Here is a 20,413-nt window from a genome sequence, read left to right on the forward strand (position 1 = left end):
GGGGGGGGGTTAGTCCTCGAGCTTGAGATAGGGCTGTATTCTGTTATTCTTTCTGTTAAGATGAGTGGATACTGTTCTGGTCGTGCACACATACACTATGATGAATGGATACTGTTCTGGTCGTGCACACGTACACTGTGATGAGTGGATACTGTTCTGGTCGTGCACACGTACACTATGATGAGTGGATACTCTTCTGGTCGTGCACACGTACACTATGATGAGTGGATACTGTTCTGGTCGTGCGCGCGTACACCATGATGTGCATTATTTGAAGATATCTTTTCTCTTTACCTTGAATGTTGACAACTTCTCTTTATTCATAATGTCTGATTGTCCAAAGGTTTGATGCAGCTGTAATGCAATCTGATGGGTTTGAGTTTCTCAAAGAAAACTGTCCATTGCTGCAGTCAGAGCTTTTGAAGACTGTTGCTAGGTGTGAGGACGAGGAGGAGCTTAGCGGAGGAGGAAAAAGTCGTAGCGTATGGGCTCAATTCTCCGACGGCGGGGATACAAATGACAGGAGTGTGAGGCAACAGACATGGGAAAATGGAGAAAGGAGTCGAAGCCCGTGGATGCAGCATTCGGATGGCGGTGACGCCTGCATACCGAAACCCAGGTGAGAAGGCTAACACACATACTTGGTAAGTTACTATTGTGATTTGTATAATAACATCTATGACATGAACTTAGCCACTTAGTAGAAAGCTAAGTGTTTGTAGCATTAGAGAATGTAAAGGGAAAGCATTGCTCTTGTTGTCTATTTGTGCTTTTGACGAAATCGCTTTGGCTAGATGTCATGACCTTTGAATGGAATTTTGCTTGACTGAGTAAAGCTTTACTTCTTGATTTCTGTAATTTTGATTTCTCCATTTCTTTTGCTTCTCTGAAGTATCATCCCATTGCCTCATTGTTCTGCTTATTTTATTTTCATAAAACACAGATGGAGTATAACGACCCAATCCCAGCGTTAGTCGACGTCGTTTTTTTTGGCTTTCCCTTTTGAATTTTTCTATAAGGTTTCTAAAACATGTTTGCTAGGGAGAAGTTTCCACACCCTTATAAAGAATGTTTCGTTCTCCTCTTCAATCGATGTGGGATCTCTAATCGATGTAGGACTCCCCAATCCATCCCCTTCAGGAACCAACGTCCTTGTTGGCACACCGCCTCGTGTCCACACTCCTTCGGAGTTCAGTCTTCTTGCTGACACATCGTTTGGTGCCTGGTTCTGATACCATCAATCCTGGGACCTATGGGGTATATGGGCCCACCACGCATTCACTAAGAACAAAACCTTATTTATAAAAGTGTGAAAATTTCTCACTAGCAGTCACGTTTTAAAAACCTAAAGGGAAGACCTAGAAGGAAAAATCTAAAAAGGATAATATCTTCTAGCGGTGAGCTTGAACCGTTAGAGTGAGAATTTGAATTTGAACTTTTTGTTGTTTATTTTGTTCGTTGTGTTTTCATTGGGTCGGATTGTTTGATTAGAAAAATTTATAACTCGAACAATTAGGTTGAATTTAAACAATAATCCGATCCAATCCACGACGAACTCCTTATCATTTAAAAAATGTGGTCTTGTGGAGCACATTTGAGCTTGGGTACAGTTATTTTTATGATAAGCTAATTCTTTGAAATTTCTTTTCTTTGGCTTTCTTTTTTGTCGTATCTGTCGACGGTGAGCAAATTGTAATTGAAGACTTCCTCACTATTTCTCCACCTTTACATTCTTTTATATATAAATTTTATTTTATATTTAAAAAATATCCCAAAACTTTCAATTTTTTTTTTTAAATAATATTCTTAAAATTTTTTAAAGGCCAAAATAATTAAATTTTCTCCATTTAACAATTACCATAAATTTTCAACTTTTAAAGTGAATTATTTTAAATGTTTTTTTTTTCTTTTTTTTTTTACTTACAACTAAATTTGTAATTAAATTAATCTCTAATTAAAAAAAAATGGAACATATAATTCCATCAATAAAAAAAATTAAACTTAATTAAATCCTTTATATATTCTAAATATGTCAGAATATAATTCAATTATTATTTAGTTTTAATAAAAAATTTAAATCAAATCATTATTTTTCCAATTATTATTTAGTTTTAATCGAAAATTTAAATCAAACCGTTATTTTTTCAATTATTATTTAGTTTAAATCGAAATAAACTTAATTACATTCTAAATATGTCAACATGAATATAGCTCAATTATTATTTAGTTTTAATCGAAAATTTGAATCAAACCGTAATTTTTTTTCAATTATTATTTAGTTTTAATCGAAATAAACTTAATTCAATTATCCTTACATTCTAAACATGTCAACATGAATATAGCTCAATTATTATTTAGTTTTAATCAAATTTAAATTAAACAGTTATTTTTTTATAATTATTATTTAGTTTTAATCGGAAAATTTAAATCAAACCATTATTTTTACAGAGAAATTTAAAATCTTGTAGAAAAAAATTGAAGTAAATTTAAAAAATTGATTCCCAAGTGAAGTAAGGGTACAAACCAAAATATTAAGATCCTTTGTATAGATGAAAGATTGAAATGATTTGAATCTCTCAATTTTCTTTCGTTCTTATCAAAACGAGGACCGGAATGGAAAATCCAACTCTGTTTGCAATTGCAGCCGAAATTGGAAAATCTTCTACTAAACTAATACCGATGCCATTTTAATATTCCATCTCCAATTATTCGTTTGCCGCAAATCAAGGGAACACAGAATCAAACAAGGAGGGCCAGCCATTAAACTCGGTGAATCCGTGGGAGAAGCTGTTCCCGTTTCCTGTTTCCTGTTTCTTGTTTCAAGTTTCAACCGAAGCAGATGAGTTCCTTCCAAATTTCGTACCTAAAATTTACAGTATGATGATCTGTTAGATGTAATGGGATTGAGGGATATAAGGGGGCATGGTGCGTTATATTGGGAAGTGTGAAGATAAAGATAATCCGATTTGTCTATTGTTTCTGACACCTCTTTGAATTTCTGAAGTAAACTGGCGATGGGTTTTCAAGAACTGTGATAAGAACAGCGAGTTTGATCATCTTTGTCTGTGAATAATATGCTGGTTCGTGAGCAGAGTTCGAGGGATTCGGATGTTGATTATGGAAGAAGGTTATCTGGTGTTTTTGAAAGTTTGGTTAGGAGAAAGCAGGTGGATTCTGAGAATGTAACGAGGGAGAATCATCATCAACTGGCTAAGAAATTATCTACGCTTGACCTTGTTGCCATTGGTGAGTTCTTGGGGGGTTTTTCATGATTCTGCTTTCTGTAATTTGCTCCTTCTGGGATGGATTGAGTAGGGTCATGTTTAATGGTTGTTTGAGTTTTTCTTCTGTTCTTGCTTGCTTTTCCAAGGACAATATGGCTTATAATGTTTTGAAATTGAGCTATGAATCATTGGGAATTGTGCTGCCTATGTTGTGCAAGTTGTTTTTAAGACAATCCTATGAATTTTCTAATGTAAGCTTGATTTTGTTGGGAGAGGAGTCCCACGTTAACTAATTAAGGGAAAGATCATGAGTTTATAAGTAAGGAATACTATCTCGATAAAGGGTGTTATTTGTTTGAGGATTCCAGGGAAGAAGTCGAGCCTTGATTAAGGGGAGGCTGTTTGAGGGCTCCATCTATAGGCCTCGGGAATGACTCTATGGTGTACTTTGTTCGAGGGGAGGATTGTTGGGAGAGAAGTCCCACATTGACTAATAGGGAAAGATCATGAGTTTATAAGTAAGGAATACTATCTCCATTGGTATGAGGTCTTTTGGGGAAACCAAAAGCAAAGCCACGAGAGCTTATGCTCAAAGTGGACAATATCATACCATTGTGGAGGTCCGTGGTTCCTAGTATGGTATTAGAGTCATGCTCTTAACTTAGCCATGTCAATAAAGTTCTCAAGTGGCAAACAAAGAAGTTGTGAGCCTCGAAAGTGTAGTCAAAAGTGATTCAATTGTCAAACAAAGGGTGTTCTTTGTTTGAGGGCTCTAAGAAGGTAGTCGAGCCTCGATTAAGGGGAGACTGTTTGAAGGCTCTATCCATAGGTCTCAAGAGAGGCTCTATGGTGCACTTTGTTTGAGGGGAGGATTGTTGGGAGAGGAGTCTCACATTGACTAATTAAGAGAAAGATCATGGGTTTATAAGTAAGGAATACTATCTCTATTCGTATAAGGCCTTTTTGGAAAACCAGAAGTAAAGCCATGAGAACCTAAGCTTAAAGTGGTCAATATCATACCATTGTGAAGATTCGTGGTTTCTAACAGATTTTGTTATTTGAATGTGTTTATCATGTCTCGAACATATAAATTCTTTCTTGCAGATTGGGTTTCTATTGTTTTTGGTTGGTTAAACTAAAAGAGTTAATGATATGTGATGATTGCTTTGCTTCCTCCTCATCAGGAGTTGGAGCTACAATTGGAGCTGGAGTGTATATTTTGGTTGGAACAGTTGCCAGAGAGCACGCAGGGCCCTCTCTTACAATATCATTCTTTATTGCTGGGGTAGCTGCAGCACTCTCAGCATTTTGTTATGCGGAGCTTGCTTGTCGATGCCCATCTGCAGGGAGTGCCTATCACTATACATATATATGCGTTGGAGAAGGGTATGACGATTTTTTTTATAGCGTTCCGAGCTAGCTTACACATATATTCACCAATTTCACAGCACAACTACTTGTCTCTACAATACTTGGTTGTTAGCAAATTCATTATTGAATGATAATGAGGCTTCACTTTTACTATTAATCCGAAAGAATGTGATTTGTGTTATATATATTTTTTTTGCTGGCTGTAAGCAGCTAGCAGCATATTCGTTACATTGTTCATAAACTTATTTGACCCTCGTTTGGCGACTAACTGTGTGGTTGATTACTCCCAGAGTTGCTTGGTTGGTTGGCTGGGCACTGATTCTGGAATGGACGATTGGTGGTTCTACGGTGGCTCGTGGCATAACTCCCAATCTGGTACAGTAAAAACTTCTTACATTCACTCATGGTCTTAAACTTGAGACTGGGAGTTGGATACTTGGTTCCATATATGAGACTAAACATGCGTTATTATAGAACTTTTGAGGAATATATTAAACAATAATAATAAAAAGAAACGGCTAACCTGAGCATAACTCATTTGGTTCAAACATTATATCTTCGATCAAAACATTAGAGGTTCGAATCTCTACTCACATATGCAGTTGAATCTATTTATCGTGCATGAGATGTTTATGGTGCTCACTGCGCAATTTCTCGTGATGCTATCATTTTTGTTCATTTCAGGCACTGTTTTTGGGAGGTGAGGATAAGTTACCGGTTTTCTTGGCCCGTATTACGATCCCTGGACTTGGTATTGTTGTTGATCCATGTGCAGCAATCTTAATCTGTATTGTTACTGCCCTTTTGTGCTTTGGGATAAAGAAGGTGTTTTCAGTAGAACCATGAAATCTTTTCTTATCTCATCTGGTTTCACTTGTGGGTTCCTTTATTGTGAAGTACAATGGTTATTTTTCAGAGTTCATTGGCTCAAACCATAGTCACAACTATAAATGTCTGTGCTTTGCTTTTCATTGCTATAGTCGGTGGATATCTTGGTTTCAGAGATGGATGGGTTGGATACGAACTTCCGAACGGGTAAAGGAAACTACTTTGTGATTAATTTTTTATTCGAACGCGTATCCCCTAGTTTGCACTTTCTTATGTTCTTGTAGATACTTCCCCTTCGGTGTGAATGGGATGTTTGCTGGATCTGCAGTAGTTTTCTTTTCGTATATTGGATTTGATTCAATTACTAGCACTGCTGAGGAGGTACTTTTTACGATCTCGTTATCGCTGTGAGATAATACTTTCTTGTCCCAGGAAACGAAAATGACCTCATTTATAGTTTATGTTAACAACGTCATTCTCACTTAAGATCACGAGGAACGGATTAAGGATACGAATAAGAACACCGAAAATATGGATTTAGATATTCTGTTTCATTTGGTCTACCTCTTGATAGTTTTATAGCATTTCATCACTATTTGAAATTTTGAATTGACAGATGAAAAATCCTCAACGAGATTTGCCCCTTGGCATAGGACTTACTATGCTTATCTGTAGCGTTTTGTATATGCTCGTTTCGACGGTGATAGTTGGCTTGGTACCGTATTATGCCTTGGATCCAGACACCCCTATCTCCTCTGCATTTGCTAGCTATGGTGTGCAATGGGCCATGTGAGGATTCTCTAAATTGAGGGAAATTCATGGGAATCTTTGCTTGTTCTGTTTATTTTTTACTTTCAGTATTTCTTTTAAAAGCTAGCATTTTCATTCTCAGGTACGTAATTACGGTTGGGGCAGTGACTGCTCTTTTTGCAAGCTTATTGGGTTCAATTCTTCCTCAGGTATGTGCTATAAAAGATATTTTCCATGGTAGATAGTAGGGCAATTACGGTTCATGGGTTATCGTTTTGGTTGGCAACTGGTCGTGTGTTGGTTCAGCTATTAGTTCCTTGAAGAGGTCGATTTTCGTTTTTGTTTTCGATTAAGGTGGCCACTTGCTGGCGATTATGGCAATAGTCTAGTTTTTCTTTGCTCCTAGCCTACCTTTATTAATCTCCAGAAAGGCCTTGTGCAGTCTAGTTTACACCAGGCAACCTATTGGGATGTCTTGAACTAGGGGTCTGTAAGGATGACGGTGAACGCCAATTCAAGCTCTGTCGATTCTCTCAAACTAGGGGTCTGTTGGCAACCTATTGGGATATCATCTAGAGCTTGAACTAGGGGTCTGTTGGTTTGCTCGAAACGCAAGCCCTCACACCAATCAACCTATTGGGATGTCTTGAACTAGGGGTCTGTATGGATGACGGTGACTGCTAGTTCAAGCTCTGTCGGTTCTCTCAAACTACATTGAGATATGATCTAGAGCTTGAACTAGGGGTCTGTTGGTTCTCTCGAAACATCCCAAGCCCTTACACCAGGCAACCGATTGGGATGTCTTGAACTAGGGGGTCTGTACGGATGACGGTTAATGCTAGTTCAAGCTATGTCGGTTCTCTCAAACTACAATGAGATATCATCAAGAGCTTGAACTAGGGGTCTGTCAGTTCTCTTGAAACATCCCAAGCCCTCACACCAGGCAACCTATTGGGATGTCTAGAACTAGGGGTCTATACGGACGACGGTGAATGCTAGTTCAAGCTCGGTCGATTCTCTCAAACTACATTGAGATATCATCTAGAGCTTGAACTAGGGGTCTGTCGGTTCTCTCNTCTTTTAAAAGCTAGCATTTTCATTCTCAGGTACGTAATTACGGTTGGGGCAGTGACTGCTCTTTTTGCAAGCTTATTGGGTTCAATTCTTCCTCAGGTATGTGCTATAAAAGATATTTTCCATGGTAGATAGTAGGGCAATTACGGTTCATGGGTTATCGTTTTGGTTGGCAACTGGTCGTGTGTTGGTTCAGCTATTAGTTCCTTGAAGAGGTCGATTTTCGTTTTTGTTTTCGATTAAGGTGGCCACTTGCTGGCGATTATGGCAATAGTCTAGTTTTTCTTTGCTCCTAGCCTACCTTTATTAATCTCCAGAAAGGCCTTGTGCAGTCTAGTTTACACCAGGCAACCTATTGGGATGTCTTGAACTAGGGGTCTGTAAGGATGACGGTGAACGCCAATTCAAGCTCTGTCGATTCTCTCAAACTAGGGGTCTGTTGGCAACCTATTGGGATATCATCTAGAGCTTGAACTAGGGGTCTGTTGGTTTGCTCGAAACGCAAGCCCTCACACCAATCAACCTATTGGGATGTCTTGAACTAGGGGTCTGTATGGATGACGGTGACTGCTAGTTCAAGCTCTGTCGGTTCTCTCAAACTACATTGAGATATGATCTAGAGCTTGAACTAGGGGTCTGTTGGTTCTCTCGAAACATCCCAAGCCCTTACACCAGGCAACCGATTGGGATGTCTTGAACTAGGGGGTCTGTACGGATGACGGTTAATGCTAGTTCAAGCTATGTCGGTTCTCTCAAACTACAATGAGATATCATCAAGAGCTTGAACTAGGGGTCTGTCAGTTCTCTTGAAACATCCCAAGCCCTCACACCAGGCAACCTATTGGGATGTCTAGAACTAGGGGTCTATACGGACGACGGTGAATGCTAGTTCAAGCTCGGTCGATTCTCTCAAACTACATTGAGATATCATCTAGAGCTTGAACTAGGGGTCTGTCGGTTCTCTCGAAACATCCCAAGCCCTCACACCAGGCAACCTATTGGGATGTTGTGCTTTTATTTTAAACGTGAACTACTTAATTGTTAAAATTTCACATTCCTTTATTTTCCAGCCCCGGATCCTAATGGCCATGGCTAGAGATGGATTGTTACCCTCTATTTTTGCAGACATCAATAAGCACACTCAAGTTCCAGTAAAGGGCACCATTATAACAGGTCTTTTTGCAGCAGCTCTGGCCTTTTTTATGGATGTTTCACAGTTGGCTGGAATGGTAAATCAAGGTTTTCATATAATCTGAAGATGAAATGATTGAAGAACGATCAAATCTATTAAAAACATAAACAGAATACATTAAGATTCTAATTCCATCTTTTCTTATATGCTTCTTCCGTTGAATACAGGTAAGTGTAGGAACACTTCTTGCATTTACTACAGTTGCATTATCAGTTCTGATACTCAGATATGTTCCACCACATGAGTCCCCACTTCCATCTTCACTTCAAGAGGCTATCAACTCGAAATTATCACAGTTAGATGGTGAGAGCCCGGAAACCGATAGCAATGTTGTTGGAGATTCATCTGGTTCAAGCGACAAAGGAAACACCATGCTCAGTTACCCTCTTATCGAGAGAGACGTATCTCGAGGTTAGAATGACTACTATCTCTACGTCTTGTAAAATTTTTCTTTTATAAGAACAAGCTGTTTGTAAGTGAAATGATGAATACTTAAAGATTGAACCGAGAGATTTTTCCATGAATAATAATCCGTTAAGCCTCGGATTGTAGATGGTAAGGATCTGTGGAGCTATAAGTTGACATCTTCTTTTAAAATGAATGCAGAAGAGAAAAGGCGAAAAACGGCTGCTTGGGCTATTGCACTTGTCTGTATAGGAATTCTAATAGTTACATTCACAGCTTCAGCCAAGTATCTCCCCAGGTAATCAACTTTAGAAGCCTACGTTTTAAGTGTGTGGAAACCATAATGTATGTATGAAGTCTTAAGCATTGAGATGCGTTGCCTAAAATATACGAGCAAGACAAATTATTTTTTAATATCCTTTGTCTGACGTATTGTGAGATCCCACATCGGCTGTAGAGGTGAACAAAATATTCTTTATAAGGGTGTGGAAACCTCTCCCTAATAGACACGTTTTAAAATCGTGAGGCTGACGGTGATACGTAACGGGCCAAAGCGGACAATATCTGTTAGCGGTGAGCTTGAGCTGTTACACATGGTATCAGAACCAGACACCGGACGGTGTGCCAGCGAGGATGCTGGGCCCCCAAGGAGGTGGATTGTGAGATCCCACATCGGTTGGAGAGGGAAACAAAACATTCTTTATAAGGGTATGGAAACCTCTCCCTAATAGACTCGTTTTAAAATCGTGAGACTGACGGCGATACGTAACGGGCCAAAGCGGACAATATTTGTTAGCGGTGGGCTTGAGTTGTTACATGTATGTACTGAATCATATGAGGAGCACAAATTTGTTCCATGTTTTAGACCTTAGCTCCATGGAACATGCACAAATTTGTTCCATGTTTTAGACCTTAGCTCCATGGAACATTATAGTACTGCTGAAAACATTATGTATGGACGGCATGAACTATCTAAAGTAGCGCACAACCTATTTTGAATTCAGTTCTAACGATTTCTGTTACCAGCATTCCTCGCTTCGTCTCCTGTGGAGTCGGTGGAGTTCTTCTATTGGGTAGCCTGATTGTGCTGGCTTCCTTAGATCAAGATGATGCAAGACACAGCTTTGGCCATAGAGGAGGTTTGTATCATTTATACTGTGAAATCATAGTTATCTATCCTATAATTGATTGGTGGAGGTGGCTAGGGTTAACACTTGCTTATGAGCGTTACTAGGCCTTTTTGTAATGTAATTATGAGTTTGATCATGTTCTTTTAGATTCGAGTCCTTTTTCTAGCAAGCGTAACTCTTTTTACTGTTGGGGCTTGCTTTTTGTCTTTTTTGTGCGCGCCCGGGTATATTCTTTCATCTCTCTCTTTGAGATCTCACATTGATTGGAGAGGGGAAAGAAACCTTCTTTATAAGGGTGTGGAAACCTCTCCTTAGTAGATACGTTTTAAAACTTTGAGGGGAAGCCCTTGAAGGAAAAACCCAAAGAGAACAATATCCGCTAGCGGTGAGCTTAGGCTGTTACAAATGGTATCAAAGCCCGTCACCAGTTGCTGGGCACTCAAGGGGGTGGATTGTGAGATACCACATCGGTTGGAGAGGGGAACGGAACATTCCTTAAAAGGGTATGGAAACCTCTCCCTAGCAGATGCGTTTTAAAACCTTGAGGAGAAGCCCTTGAAGGGAAAGCCCAAAGAGGACAACATCGGCTAGCGGTGAGCTTGGGCCCTTACAAAGGGTATCAGAGCCAGTCACCGGTCGCTGGGCCCCTAAAGAGGGTGGATCTTGAGATTCCACATCGGTTGGAGAGGGGAACAAAACATTCCTTATAAGGGTGTGGAAACCTCTGCTTAGCAGACACATTTTAAAACCTTAAGGGAAGTCCTTGAAGGAAAAACCCAGAGAGGACAATATCCGCAAGCGGTGGGCTTGAGCTGCTACAAATGGTATTAGAGCCAGTCACTGGTTGCTGGGCCCCCAAGGGGGGCGGATTGTGAGATTCCACATTGGTTGAAGAAGAGAACGGAACATTTCTTATAAGGGTGTGGAAACCTCTCCCTAGCAGACACGTTTTAAAATCTTGAGGGGAAGCCCTCGAAGGGAAAGTTCAAAAAGGACAATATCTGCTAGCGGTGAGTTTGGGTTGTTACTTCTTAAAAAAAAAAGCTGATTGAACTCGATTAAATTTGCTAACGACACCGCTTGAATTAATTGTTATTTGTTGACTATATAGTCGTCTTTAAATGGCAATGTTATCTGGATCTTACTTAGCTGTGCTTGTCATTTTCTTTCACTCAGGTTTTGCTTGCCCATATGTGCCTTTCTTACCAGCTGCTTGCATTCTTATTAACTCTTACTTGCTGATTGATCTTGGGTGAGTATTGAGACATGAACTTACCCTTCAAATCAACTTCTGATGAATTTTCTACTGATCTATATACTGAACCCGACTTTCAGGCTCGCGACTTGGATCCGGGTTTCTGTCTGGTTTGCAATCGGCGCATTGGTTTACGTGTTTTATGGTCGGACTCATAGCTCACTGGTTAATGCAGTCTACGTGCGCACCGATTATGTCGACGAGATCTGTTGCTCATCGAATCATGTAGCATAGTCTTCATACATCGCTTGGTACATCGAAAAAGGTTTGCTATGCCTCTATGCTCATTTATGTGAAAGTAAACTCGAATAGTATATTTTGGGGGTATATATCGATCAAATTGTATATTTGGTTCCTAAACTTTAATAGTATTTCGTTTCTTTAAATTTATTGTAAAAAGTTCTCAAAGTACATACAAATGTAAAGTAGAATATTGTCATTTGGGTTCGTGTAGTTCTATTTGGGTCAATAAGGTCTCGTTTTGTTGCCCTCGTCTTTACCCCTAAATCATTCTCGTGTTTTTTTTTTCCAATCATATGTATAATTTTGTTGGTTATATTACACGTTTAATTCTGAACTTTGAGATTTAGTTTGTTATTGAACTTAAAAAAATATATATTATGTCGATGGATTTTCAATTTTGTTTCAATTAGGGGTGTACATTCAACTCGACAACCTGGACCAACCCAACCAGAACGAAAAGGGTTGGGTTGGGTTGGATTAGCATTTCGAGTAGGGTTGGGTTGGATTAGCATTTCGAGTAGGGTTGGGTTGGATTAGCATTTCGAGTAGGGTTGGGTTCATTTTTCTAAACCCAAACTGAATCTATTTGGTTTCGGGTTCGTGGGACAAAACCTTCAAGTTACCCAGTCAAATAAAAATATATAAAATATATTAAGAATCCATCATTATTAATGGGTTTGCGAGAGTGGTACCTTGTCCGGTCTAAGGAATCTCAGTTTGAGGTCAATTTTATTATTTATTCAATTTCATGATCTATCCTTATATTTTTATTATTCTAACAAATTCTCAAGAAAAATATCTGTATTTAGTTGGGTTTAATTTTATAACAATGTTAAACTAGGTTACAATTTTTGCTCTTTTTTTTTGGTGAATTTATTTATTTATTTATTTATTATTATTATTATTATTATTATTATTATTATTATTATTATTATTATTATTATTATTATTATTATTATTATTATTATTATTATTATTGTCTGTGAATAATTATAAATTGATTTGTGTTTGTTTATGATATTTTAATATATTTTTTTTATCTCGTATCAGAATATTTATAAATTGTGGATAAATAAAACTTTAAAAAATTGAAACCCCGAAAAGAGAGAGAGATGGGTTGGGTTGTGAAAAGTTTGGGGTTGAGTTGGGTTGGATGGTTGGATTGTGAAAAGTTGGGTTGGGTTGGGTGGTTAGATTGTGAAAAGCTTTGGGTTGGGTTGGGTTGGGTTATCAATCTAACCGACCCTTTGGTTTGGTCAAAATAATCCCTCAACCTAATTCAACCTCGACCACGTACACCCTTAGTTTCAGTAGATTCTTAAAATTTAAATATATATGACCGTAACTTCCAATTTTGTGTTTAATAATTACATGATATATTTTAAAAATTGATATAAATTTGAATTTTATGTTTAACATAATCCTAAAGTTTCGATTTTGTGTTGAGTAAATTTGTGGATTTAAAAATATCGAATGTATCAAAATGTAGGTCATTTAGCCTGTGATCACGGTGGTACAGTTAACTTGTTCACTAACGAGTAATTACCACAATTTTATTTCACAAGAACCATTACAATACGTACAAGAGGTCCTATAACAAGTCCTATAACATTTGAAAACAACATTTTCATGTACGCATATCCATCCCAACAATCACAAAACAAACAAAATGTATGCATATCTAACGATCACGAAAGGCGTCCAATATAAAAACCACTTACCTCAATCCGAAAAAAGGGTAAACAATCTACTATGATCCACATCCTCTTTTAGCTAGTCAACACTTCCTTCCGCACAACTCTTTCCCTCAGCGTTATGTGGTTTAATTCCTTAGAGATACTCTAATTACGATGTCATGGAATGTCTGGGTATACTTAGATCTTGAAAGATCCAACGAACACCATGTTTCCGTTATGTCTCATGAGATACTTGACGAGTCATGCATGATTAAAATGAATGATATGCAATGCACATGTATGTATGTGGTGAAGTGAACCCGATGAATAGGTTCTGATATTATGAAACGACATAGGTCAAGTTAGACCACGACATAGACTAAGTAAAGTTTAAGGTCTACGAAAAATGTATATTATATCTTTTAAGTCTTTAACATATTCTAAATGTTTTAAATTAATTTAGTCCTTACACCTCAAGATCATGAGCGACTAGAGGTATAGACCCAAGTGTATTCATAGGGTGGACTAAACTTGGGGAGTTAGTCTCGAACTCCTAGAAACGAGAGACGAGATGTAAACGATCTAGAAGCCCAAAAAACTTGTAGACTTCTACGACAAAGATGACTAAAAGAGCTGATAGGCTTGAAAGTAGGGTGCACGATGTCATCAGAACCCCTAAGACCAAGCCACAATTCTATAAACTGGCCTCGAAGAGAGATTAGGGACTACGCGGGTGGGTAAGCTCATCTATTGAGCGTAGAATAGATAGAGGCAAAAGCCGCAGATTCGTAAACCAGTACCGAAAAGAGATTAGGGACTACATTGGTATATATTACAAGGGGTTTCTCTATTGTGTGTAGAAATGAGTTAAAACTCTAACACCACGACTCCATGAACCAGTCTTACATGGATAGACATCACGTGGGAGTGCTCCTATTGAGTGTAGAAATGGAACAAGGCAAAAGCTGCAGTTCCGTAAACCGATCTTGATAGTGACCGAAATTACATGGGTAGTTGACTCGTGATGGATGATTAAGATCTGTTGAGGACTTCACGACTTACCTACAAGCTTAGATAGCTACAGTAAAAAGCCTGAACTTCTTAGAGCCCAAAGAAAAACCCGTGATAACCTACTAGGTTAAGGATGCGAAGAGTCTACAAGTAGGTTGCTTATTAGGTATATTTATAAACTCACCTGTTTTTTCCTTTTCTTTTTTAGGTACTAGTCGAGGTGAGGAGGTGCTCGGAAGCTGTGTTATCACAGAGGGGTGTCGACCCGGGGTGTTAATAACGTGAACACCTTTTTATACCGTTTCTTTTTATTGGATTTTTAACAATGGTTACATGTCTTTTAATCCGTGCAAAATTTTACAGTATTTTTCATATTTTATTGTTTATTTTATTTTACTTTTAATTTAATTATTTTCACTTTCGCCTTTTTCGTCGCAGTCCAATTTCTCAAAGACTTGAAAATCAGGTCATGACATCATGTGCATTGTATATTACGAGCACGAGAAGCCCAAAGTTTCGGGTTAGTTGGGTTGATGATTCGAGCAACTAGAATAAATTTCAAAACTCAACTCAACCCGATCCTCATATCAAACACTCACATGTTACAACGACCTTAATCTTAAAAGTAGGGTAAAGTTGGATTGAGCTGTAACAATATTTTTGAGTTTGTCTGTAACGGCTCAAGCCCACCACTAGCAGATATTGTTCTTTTTAGACTTTTCCTCTCGAGCTTCTCTTCAAGGCTTTAAAACGTGTCTACTAGGGAGAGGTTTCCACATTCTTTTAAAGGGTGTTTCGTTCTTCTCCCCAACCGATGTTGAATCTCACAATCCACCCTCCTTCAAGGCCAAATGTCCTCACTACCACTCGTTCATTTCTCCAATCGATGTGAGACCCCCACCAAATCCACTCCCTTCGAGGCTCAGCATCCTTGCTAGTACACCGCCTCATGCCTACCCTCTTCGGGGAACAACCTCCTCGCTGGCATATCACCCGGTGTCTAGCTCTTATACCATTTGTAACAGCCCTCAAGGCTTTAAAACACGTCTACTAGGAAGAGATTTCAACACTCTTTTAAAGAGTGGTTCGTTCTCCTCCCCAACCGACGTAGGATCTCACATGGTCGAATTGACTCAACCATAAAAATGTCAACCCGCATATTGAATTTTTTTTAATGACAAAAATACCCTTACAACTTTCTCTCTCCCATCCATAAGTGGTTGATGAGACATGGGTGGATGTCCTATATTGAATAAATAAATAAATAAATTAAGGAAGAAGCTTTAAAATAATTTTAATTGTCATTTAATTTGACTTTTTTAGAGTTTTTCTTTCCTTCTACGTCTTTATAATACAAACCTAATCCTTAACCATAATCCTTTTTTTTCCTTTTTTTTTAATTTGAAAGTCAAATTAAACTTTTAATGATTATTCAAATTAAAAAATAAAAATAAAAAAATCAACATCATGGATGATTGGAGGGACTGTCTCATTCGCGATAGACATGTCATAAATTGTTAAACTATTATATAATTAATTGTAACTAAATATATTAAATCATTAAGACGTGTACTCACATTTATAGTAAGTCGAATATTGAGACGTTGAATAAAATAAATTTTATGTGCAAAAAAAAATAATATCTTAATGATATATTCATGTGCTTTTATGGAACGGCATAGGTCAGATTGGACAACGTCAATTAAAATTAGAGATTCGTGGGCATCGAATGATATGTAATGCACACGTATGTATATGCCAAGAAATGTTATGTTATGAATAGTATGGAAGTATGAAGTGCATCACAATCGTATATCATGACTTAGTAACGTGGGACTTCAGGCATGTTGTATGTCACGAGCCAATACATACACTATAATATGATACCCGCTCCTTTGTTTTCGATGGTTTCTGGCAACGTGAGAGCATATGTTAACTAGTAGCTAAATCTAGAAAGAATGCACATGAGTCCCGTATAGTGGGTTCATACGTGTGCGTGAACTATGTGTACAGAAATACTATATACAAATTTATTCAAAAATAAATAAATAAAAAATAAAAGAAAATACCCATTTATGATTGGGGTATTTTAGTCATTTACTAAAGCTAGATTAATTTTTACCGCTTTTACAATAACAAAAATCTTTTTCATTTTTTTTTAAACGTATAATCAAATTTCTATTTGGGCCGAAGGAAGCCCACTCAACCTTCCATGTAATAAAAGCAAGGCCCATGGATAATTTCGGTTTTTTTTTTATAAATATTTTTAAAAATGTTTACAATATTATTTTAATATTATATAGAGTTGGGTAAAGTTAGATTGTGGTGTAACAATATTTTTGATTTGGTCTGTAACGGCTCAAGCCCACCACTAGCCGATATTGTTCTCTTTAGGCTTTAAAACGTGTCTACTAGAGAGATGTTTCCACACTCTTTTAAAGGGTGTTTCGTTCTTCTCCCTAACTGATGTTGAATCTCACAATTCACCCCCTGTCCAATGTCCTCACTACCACTCGTTCATTTCTCCAATCGACGTGGGACCCCCACCAAATTCACCCCCCTTCAGGGCTCAGCGTCTTTGCTGGCACATCGCCCGGAGTCTGGCTCTTATATCATTTATAACAGCCCTCAAGGCTTTAAAATGCATCTATTAGGGAGAGGTTTCCACACTCTTTTAAAGAGTGTTTCGTTCTTCTCCCCAATCGATGTTGAATCTCACAATCCACCCTCCTTCAGGGCCTAATGTCATCACTACCACTCGTTCATTTCTCCAATCGATGTGGGACCCCCACCAAATCCACCCCTTCAGGGCTCAGTGTCCTTACTTGTCATTTCTCCAATCGATGTGGGACCCCCACCAAATCCACCCCTTTAGGGCTCAGTGTCCTTACTTGCACACCGCCTCATGTCTACCCCCTTCGGGGAACAACCTCCTCGTTGGCACATCGCCCGGTGTCTGGCTCTTATATATTTGTAACAACCCTCAAGACTAGCAGATATTGTCCTCTTTGGGCTTTCCCTTTCGGGCTTCCCCTCAAGCCTTTAAAACGCGTATGCTAGGGGAAGGTTTCCACACCCTTATAAAGGGTGATTTGTTCTCCTCCCCAACCAATGTGGGACATCACAATCCACTCTCCTTCGGGGCCCAGCGTCCTCGCTGGCACTCGTTCCTTTATCCAATCGATGTGGGAACGCCTCCAAATCCACCCCCCTTTGGGGCCCAGCGTCCTCTTACTGGCACACCGCCTCGTGTCTACCCTCCTTCAGGGAACAACGAGAAAGTCAGCACATCGTCCGGTGACTGGCTCTGATACCATTTGTAACGACTCAGATCCACCGCTAGCAGATATTGTCCTCTTTGGGCTTTCCCTTTCGGGCTTCCCCTCAAGCCTTTAAAACGCGTATGCTAGGGGAAGGTTTCCACACCCTTATAAAGGGTGATTTGTTCTCCTCCCCAACCAATGTGGGACATCACAATCCACTCTCCTTCGGGGCCCAGCGTCCTCGCTGGACATCACAATTCTTTTTTTTTCTTTTTTTTTTTTTTAATTTGAAAGTCAAATTAAACATTTGGTGGTTATTCAAATTAAAATAATAATCAAATTCGGTGATCGGTGGTTCTCGACTTTACGATTCGAGGGACAGTCTCATTCCCGATAGACATGTCATAAATTATTAAACTATTATTTAATTAATTGTAACTAAATATGTTAAATCATATTAAGACGTGTGGTCACATTTATAATAAGTCGAATATTGAGACGTTGAATAAAATAAATTTTATGTGAAAAAATTAATATTTTAATAATATGCCCATGTGCTTAAATAAGCTCCTACTAATATTTTAATAATATAAAATTATTTTATTCACAAATTAATTTTTTTCAATTTTTTATTAATGAAATGATTGAGAATTATTAAATGGCTCGTTGAAATTATTTTTTTTAATAGAAGCTAAATTAGTGGAACACTTTTGTCCAATCATAAACTTTGGTCCTAAATATTAAATTTTCGAATTATTTAAAAGCATTTAACAATTTTTAAACTTTAAAAATATAATGACGTAGACATAAGCCTATTTCAATAATAATAAAAAAATTATAATTTTTATTTTTTTAATAATTGAATTTCTAATTAGAAATAAGCATATTTTATTGTTTATTTTATTATTTTTGTTACTTTAACCAATTATCAAGAAAGGTAGGTATTTAGTTGTCTTTAGTTTTATGACAAAGTTGAATTAATATGTTACAATTTTCTCTGCTTGTTTTTTTGTTGATTTTTTTTTGTGAATAATTATAGATTGATTTATGTTTGTTTGTGAACTTTTAGTATATTTTATCTAAGATTGTATTCGAAAAACATTTGACAACTCAACCCGAAAATATAGGATTGGGTTGAGTTGGGTTGTGAAATGTTTCGAGTTGGGTTAGGTTACCAATCCAACCAACCCGAACTTTTGGGTTGGGTCAAAAAAATCCCTCAACCCAACTCAACTCGGATCATGTACACTCCCTAATTCTTTATGCATGGTTTCTTCGATGGTAAACAATTCAAATTGTTGTTTGTTATCCTGTTCAATCAGTTTGGACCGTTTCAGAGCCGGGTTTTTTTTACGTAATTAACGGTAATTAAAATTGGTAAGATTATTGTTTTGTCAAATTAAAATATTTAAAATTGTTATAATCAAATTAGGAAAATTAGGTAAAGTAAATCGATAAATAGGTTCTGATATTATGGAACGACATAGGTCAGATTGGACAACGACAATTAAAATTAGATTATTATCGGCTAATTAGGTCGTTACAAAAAATGTATATTATATTTTAAGTTTATGATATACTCTAAATATTTAAAAATTAAATTATTTTCTAAGTTTAGAAATAGACATGGAATATAAAATTAAAAAGGTTATTAATTATTTTTTATGCAAGCAAAGGAAGCCTTTGTTTTTTCTATCTCATCATGACGTGGCATTTTAAAAAATGGACACGTATCCATTCCTTTTTTGCAACGATACCTAATTTGAAGTTATATAATTACATCATTTCATGTGATTTTAAATTTTAGTTTTTTAAAAAATAATTTTCATTTATATTATAAATCAATTTCGATAAATCTCAAAAATACGAAGACCGAAGAACCGAAGCGTGACCCGATCTCAGCACCCGCGACCCAAGTGGACCAGATTTAGATGTGCCTATCCATGTGTATCACTTGTTAACATAGGAAAATTCAGAGGGAATCACATTCGGAGGTATTCTAATGCGTGCAACGAGGGTTGAAGCAGCCAATTAGCTTGCACCACGTGTAGTAATGAGAGCGTGACTACTCCAACCCTAGGCGGGTGGGATATTCTCTAGGTGAGTGTTACGCACGTGAGGTTAGTTTTTTCAACCTGTTCGATTGTTTTTCACTTCAATTTGATAATTACTCGATTATGAGAATTAGGACCCACCAGAGAAATTTCATAAAAGTTGGAGCTCCAAACATGTAGAAAAGCTAGCTCGAGAAAGCATATGTTACCATAGGACGTTATCTCCCTGTTGAGCTTATAGCTCCAGGTGATTAAATATGTGTTCTCCATGTAGAACGTATTTATCAACACAAAGCTAGAATTAGAGCGCTAGAGTCTAGGCCAACTAGACGACAACTTACGTCAAGACACCTTCAGTTACTTGAGCACCTTAGGATTGTGAGCAACGATCAACGGGTCTTAACCCCTAATGCTCTCAAACTAAGAAAGGCTCGAGGAGTTAGAAAAGAGTACTCTGGAGCAAAAAGTTTGCATTAAGCTACCTAGCTACCCTAAGAACCCGGTAGATCGTCTTGAAACTGTGATATTTTAACCTAAAATATAACGTTAATATTTTATTATTTTGACAAATATGACATTATTTATGGTTTATCTATTTTTATTTTAAAATTTTTTAAACCAATAAATTTGAGCATAACTCAACCGATCGAAATATAAATATCAGAGGTTGGGTATATGAATCGTCCTGACTACCTATATGAAATTAAAAATAAATAAATTTTTTAATTAATGACCTCCATATTTAAATTAATATAAATTAAATTAAAGATAAAATTATAGCTAAAAATCATATTAAAGACGTGTGTCACACCTATGCTAGAAAAAAAAATTAGTTGAAGGATAAATTAGACTTTATTTATAAAAATTAAAATATTAATAGTATGTCCACGTGGTTAAATATACTCATATGTAATAATTTAATAATACAACATTATTT

The 20,413-nt window shown here is 37.3% G+C and overlaps 2 protein-coding genes across 5 annotated transcripts in view; both read left to right on the forward strand.

Moving 5' to 3' along the window:
• LOC111803338 (BTB/POZ and MATH domain-containing protein 4-like) overlaps positions 1-835 on the forward strand; it is a 4,394-nt gene extending 3,559 nt beyond the window's left edge. The window contains exon 4 of one of the 4 annotated variants that reach the window (XM_023687690.1): positions 355-835. In XM_023687690.1, the coding sequence (XP_023543458.1) occupies positions 355-623 (269 nt within the window). In that variant the 3' untranslated portion in view covers positions 624-835. Of the gene's footprint in view, positions 1-343 lie in introns of all 4 variants that reach the window. The other 3 variants (XM_023687691.1, XM_023687693.1, XM_023687692.1) reach the window with 3 other exon arrangements.
• A 1,727-nt stretch (positions 836-2,562) lies between these two features.
• On the forward strand, positions 2,563-11,720 carry LOC111803328 (cationic amino acid transporter 4, vacuolar-like). The gene is made up of 14 exons (XM_023687677.1): positions 2,563-3,246; positions 4,409-4,610; positions 4,886-4,970; positions 5,280-5,420; positions 5,512-5,630; positions 5,708-5,804; positions 6,040-6,212; positions 6,316-6,382; positions 8,318-8,476; positions 8,607-8,850; positions 9,046-9,142; positions 9,871-9,983; positions 11,151-11,226; positions 11,310-11,720. The coding sequence occupies exons 1-14, from the start codon at positions 3,075-3,077 to the stop codon at positions 11,461-11,463; spliced, it is 1,899 nt and encodes a 632-aa protein (XP_023543445.1). The 5' UTR covers positions 2,563-3,074; the 3' UTR covers positions 11,464-11,720.
• The last annotated feature ends 8,693 nt before the right edge of the window (positions 11,721-20,413 follow it).

Source organism: Cucurbita pepo, chromosome LG10 (genome assembly GCF_002806865.2).
Source record: "Cucurbita pepo subsp. pepo cultivar mu-cu-16 chromosome LG10, ASM280686v2, whole genome shotgun sequence".
Classification (NCBI taxonomy): Eukaryota; Viridiplantae; Streptophyta; class Magnoliopsida; order Cucurbitales; family Cucurbitaceae; genus Cucurbita; species Cucurbita pepo.